Genomic DNA, 5,470 nt, shown 5'->3' with positions numbered 1-5,470 from the left:
CATTCTGGACCTGGTCTTCTCTCTATTCTCTGCATAGATGAATCCATCCTTTCTCATTCTAAGTACCTCTGCATACTCATGGCACTTCAATTCTTATGTCTAGCCCAGAACTCTAGTCTCATTTATCCACTTGCCTATTTGATATCTTTATTGGTGTGTCTCTGAGCACCTCAAACTCAGTATCCTTCAAACTGAACTTGTAATTTTCCTTCAGTAAATCCTATTTTTTCTATCTCCAAAGTATATGTATATCAAATGTATCTACTTTTTTCCCCTTCTTCTGTTCCCACTCTTTTTTTTTTAAAAACATCTTTATTGGAGTATAATTGCTTTGCAATGGTGTGTTAGTTTCTGTTTTATAACAAAGTGAATCAGCTATACATATACATATATCCCCATATCTCCTCCCTCTTGCGTCTCCCTCCCACCCTCCCTATCCCACCCCTCTAGGTGTTCACAAAGCACCATTCTGCTCCCACTCTTGCTTGAGCTAACAACATCTTTCCCACTGAACTTCCCCTGGCCGTAACTTCCCCTGACATTGCCTCTTAACATGACCATCCACTCATTCTCCATAGAACAACCAGAGTCATCTGGTTGAACTGCAAATCCAATCATTTTGGTCTCATATGTAAATCCCTTAATGGCTACTTATTGTATTCAAAATAAAATCTAACATTGTACTATGACCTGGCCCCTCTCTACCTGTGTTAGCCATTAGTTCTGCTCATCTATATTTCCATTCCTTCTCTCCTTGTGGGCACATGAAATGAATGCACTTCCTCATACCCTTGAAGTGGAGATATGCCCGTGTTACTTGCTTTGGACAATGAAACATAAGCAAAGTGATTTGAGAGCCAGTATGTGACTTTTAATGCACTTTCTTCTGCTACAGTGATTAGGGAAACCAGTATTGATATAGTGGTGCCACAAGACTGAAGCAGCTTGAATTGTTACCAATAATGTAGGAGAGCTGCCCTGGAAGTTTGCCCAAATCCACAGTGGAATTTTCATGAGTGGGAAAAAAAAAGCTGCTGTGTGAGGTTTGGGAGTTGTTTGTTACTCAGCAAAACATAGCCTATCCTGATTGATACACTGTAGAAAGAGGAGTTACTTCTGGGAAGCCTCTTTAAAACAAAAGCAAAGGAAAAGTTTTTTCAGAAAATTTCCTTGTTTTTCATTAGACTATTAAAAAAAATTAACAACTGGCTCTTATTAATTATTCACAAAAGGAATCACAATGAATCCCCAAATTGGAGGGAATTTCGGGGATGGCCCAAGGAGAAGGCACATACATATTTTGACAGGAAATGACACTCCTAGGTAACATCTCTCGATGTGGGTGGGCAAGACTGGATCACCATGGGAACAAAAGGAAGATGTGGGTAAAACTTTACAGAGAGAATCTGGCATGAGGAAAAGCCACTTTAGGTGTGTTTATTAAAGTTAAACATTAACCAGGTAAGATAATTTCTTCCCCACCACCCAAGTAATACCTGCTTCACTTTGTCTTTGGTTTAAAATATACCAGGAAGGATCTGAATGATTCAAATTTGGCTGAAAAGGGAGCAACTTTTGAGGAATACATACTTTCCAAGCAGGAACATTTCTTTATCTTCTTCTTTCAGGCTTCTATTACTATATATCTTCAATGATGGGCAGTGTTTAATTTGGAGAGATTGAAGAAGGGAAGAAGAGAGCAAATAGGAAAAAAGGGAGGGAGGGAGGAAGGAAGGAAAGGACGGAGAGAGAAGGATGAAAGGAAATAAATCTATAATGAGACTGGAATGTGCAGTCTCAATGAGAGGGGAGAGATGACCAACCCTTCCTAAAGACACTTAAACACACAGAACAGTAGGTGTCATTGTTTTGACCCTTTTTACCCAGGGTGACCATACTTTGGGAGGCTCAAGCTAAAATGGTGTGGTCACTACCAAAGAATGTAGAGACTTGTGAGCTGGTCTCCAGGCATAGTGACCAGAAAAAGGAAATTCTCAGAGCCCCTCTCTTCTCCAGAACATGTGAGAAATCCTCAGAAGTTACTGAAAACAAGATGGCCCACGCCTGTCGACTCTAGGGCACTGCAAAGGCATCCCCTGGCTAGGGTCTCTGTCTTACGTTTCAAAATTCTCTAGTTCTAAGGACTGAGTCGATGTCCATAGCAATGTCTTCTTATATAAGCAGAATGGGGCTGCACTGATCAGACAGCACTCTTTCATCCTGAGCTGTGAGCAGTCTGGTCTGGGCAACCTCTCTTTTTTTTTTTTTGAAGGACAAGTCTACGTGCCCACTGCAAAGTTCATGTCCCACCATCCCGACGATTGATGTAGTCCAGTTCTGCTCCCAGCTAGAGGCCCTAGCTGTGCCTCTGCCTCCTAAGTTCTTAGGTGAGGCCATAGGTGGCCTCAAGGTTGAGACCTTTGGGTGGAAACCTTCAGACTGGGCCATACAAGCCCAGGTTCCGGGCCGCCTGGGAGATCCTGGGAGTTTTCCTCTGGGGAAATGGATAGTGAGCTGGTCTTCCAGACCTGTGTGGCTTCTTTATGGGAGGAGGGCCCTGAGCGCCAATGTTTAAGCCAGATCCCACTGCCTTTGTTTGGGTATCGCCCACTTGACACTCATGCTGGGCTGCCTCTGGGATCGTGCTTCCTTGCTGAGTCATCTGAGTGTCTTCCAACAAGCCTGGGAGCCTTTGCTCAGCCCCCATGAACTTGTCCTTGTGCTTTACTTGATGACTGGTTTCCTGGTGGAAGGTTTGGACCGAGCGGTGCATCTCTAGGTGCGTGTGCCATGGGGACTCGGGGGCCTGGAAACAGCCTCTGTCAGCCTCCTCCAGCATCTCCTCTGCCTCAGGATCCGCCTCTTCTAGGGACAGTGAATGCCTTCTCTCCTTGTTAATCCAAACAGCACTGACCACGGCCTCAGCAGGAGCAGGCATGTTCCCTCCTGAGAAAGCAAGGCACCAGCAGGGTCACCACTGCAAAGTACATGGGTGGCTCTCATTTGGGGGGTCTCAGAGCTTTCAAGCTGAAGGAAGGACATGCCAAATACACCAAGGAGGCCAGGTACCCAACATACTGCATTATCTCTAACACACACACATACACACACATTCCTGCACAATTATTCATTTATCCAACAAATATTTATTAGGCCCTTGTAACGTGCTAGGCATTATTTATTCTAGGTCTTGGGAATACAGTAACGAACACTGAGACAAAATCCACCTTTTCATGATGTGGTCTAGTGGAGGAGAAAAAGAATAAGCAAACAAACATACTATGATAAAGTTGCTGGTGGTAATCGATGCTATGGAAAAACATTCGAGTGTGATAGGAGACTTCAGATTTTGACTGCAGTGAGGAGTGAACCCTAGGAAGAACTAGGGAACTCGCATTTCAGACTAAAAGAATAACGGGGACCAAGGGCACAACATGTGTTCACCCACATGTGTGATTCACATAACACTGGCCAGTGGAAAGGGTTATTCTTAACTTACAGGGTTTTGTGTTGTGGGATTCTGATAACGGGTTTAGCACCCAAAGCAGAGGAGAGGGGAACTGTGTTTTGAGGCAGTTCCTTTTGGAGGACTGGTCTTTATCTTTCTGAACCATAGCCACTGTTCTGGGAACATGTTTGCAGCACCTACTGCTTCCCTGAACTGGCTTCAGGGATGAGAAGGCAGACAGATGTCTTTCTTCCTTCTCAGGGACATCTTTTTGCCACCTTGTGGAACATGATAGTTTCTTGTCAACTCTTGGTGGCATTGAGGGTTAGAGAAATGACTGAAAGGCATTTTCCTATAGAAAGGAGACCTGTGGCCAGCCTGGAATTCCCTCTGAAATGCAGTGAAGCTCCCTTGAGCATTCTGACGTTTGTCCCTGCTGGAGGCCCCTAGGTGACAGAGTACATGGTGTGAGTGGAGAGATGGTGTTGAAGGAATAAAGCCAGAAGGAAGCCCTTGAACTCTAGTGCTAGGAATCCAGAACACCTGCCACTGCATCTCTAGAACCTAAATTCATTCCATAACACTAAGGATGAAGAAAGCTAATTCCAGAGGGCTTCCTTCCATTAATCAGCTCCCAGAGTACGTGCCCTTCCAGATACAACCCAGTGTCTTAAGACACCGAGATCTAGTTTTAGTGGGAGCCAATCTCAATGGCCACTCTGTCTTCCTGAGTCTCTGCTATGCTGGACACGGAGGATCCCTAAACTCCCTCTACTTGCTTGGCTTCATGGCATTAATATCTCCTGGTTTTCTCCTATCATTTAAGAAAAATGAACTGTGGTAAGACACGCAACATACAACTTACCGTCTTAGCCATTTTGAAGTGTACAGTTCAATAGTGTTAAGTCCATTCACATTGTCGCGCAACCGATCTCCAGGGGGGTCTTCCTACCTCTCTTGACTTGCCCTCTCGGTTAGAGGATGAAGGGCCGGGATTTGACCATCACTTGCTTTCTGAGCCCTGTGCTCCTAACTTCCTCCTGGAATAAGTCTGAGTTCCCAGAGGGAGGAGGCTGCTCCCCTGGAGGCGGGGCGTCTGTGTCTTAAGCCCCCTCCCCAACTGCTGTTTGAGGGGGTGCAGAGCTCGCTCCGGGAGCCTGGGTGCCTCCTGGGTCCCTGAGCCCTGCGTTTCCTCTGGCCAGCGCTCAAGCTGTTGGGAACATCACGTGTCCTCTCTCCCCGGCAGCGCGCTGCCTGCCGGCTGCCGGCTTGAGGCCCCAGCGGAACGGCCCTGCACAGGCCAGCCCGCCTCCCTGCCCTTCCCCACCAGGAGGCCAGCAGAGCCCTGGCCCTGCGCTGCCCACGGCTCAGCCACCCATTCTGCCCACAGCCAGGCCCTCGTGCCCTTCCCTTCTGCCCCCAGCACCTGCCCAGCCTTACCTTTCGGGAGCACCACCACGTGGGCCTGGGCCTTCTGTTGCCGTCTCAGGCCTGCATACTGCGCTCGCAGGAGCTGCATGCTGAGCAGGGGCCCTTTCCCTGGGGCCTGAGTCCCAGAGCCGTCGGCCATGAAGGGAGACCCCAGCTGCCAGAAGTGGGGCAGGGTAGGGCATGGGCAGGGCAACTCCTTCATCCGGTTCCGGGAGCAAAGCAAACACTGATGGGCAGGGCTGGTGGGGGAGGTGGTAGGGCTCAGGGAGAGGAGGGGGGAGAGGGAAGTGAGGAGAAAGGTGGAAAGATCTGGAGAAGAGCAAGGGAGGGAGAGCCAGAAATTGGGGGAAGGAGAAGGGTGGGAGTGGGCGGGAAGGAGAAGGAAAAGTTGGAGGGGGAGGAGGGAAGGAAGGGGTGCAAAGAGGGGATTAAGAATGGAGGAAGGAGGTGATAGCTGCGGGGGATGAATGGGGGGAGAGAAGAGTGAGCACGGGGTGGGGGGCAGCAGGAGGAGGGAGGGGGCAGGGAGGGAGTGAAAGTGAGAAATTGATGTGCAGGGAGTGAGGGGAGGAGCCGGGGACAGAGAGAAGG

General features: G+C 48.3%; 1 protein-coding gene across 1 annotated transcript; it reads right to left on the bottom strand.

Annotated features, from left to right (window-relative positions):
- Positions 1 to 981: 981 nt before the first annotated feature.
- C7H9orf152 (chromosome 7 C9orf152 homolog) lies at positions 982 to 5,142 on the bottom strand. The gene is made up of 2 exons (XM_067742401.1): positions 4,889 to 5,142; positions 982 to 2,946 (listed from the first exon to the last, which is right to left on the bottom strand). Exons 1-2 carry the CDS (start codon positions 5,079 to 5,081, stop codon positions 2,435 to 2,437), a joined length of 705 nt encoding a protein of 234 aa, XP_067598502.1. The 5' UTR covers positions 5,082 to 5,142; the 3' UTR covers positions 982 to 2,434.
- Between the last annotated feature and the right edge of the window lie 328 nt (positions 5,143 to 5,470).

Source organism: Pseudorca crassidens, chromosome 7, assembly GCF_039906515.1.
Source record: "Pseudorca crassidens isolate mPseCra1 chromosome 7, mPseCra1.hap1, whole genome shotgun sequence".
Taxonomy (NCBI): domain Eukaryota; kingdom Metazoa; phylum Chordata; class Mammalia; order Artiodactyla; family Delphinidae; genus Pseudorca; species Pseudorca crassidens.
The sequence above is the reverse complement of the archived record's forward strand: the minus strand, read 5'-3'. Positions and strand labels throughout refer to the sequence as shown.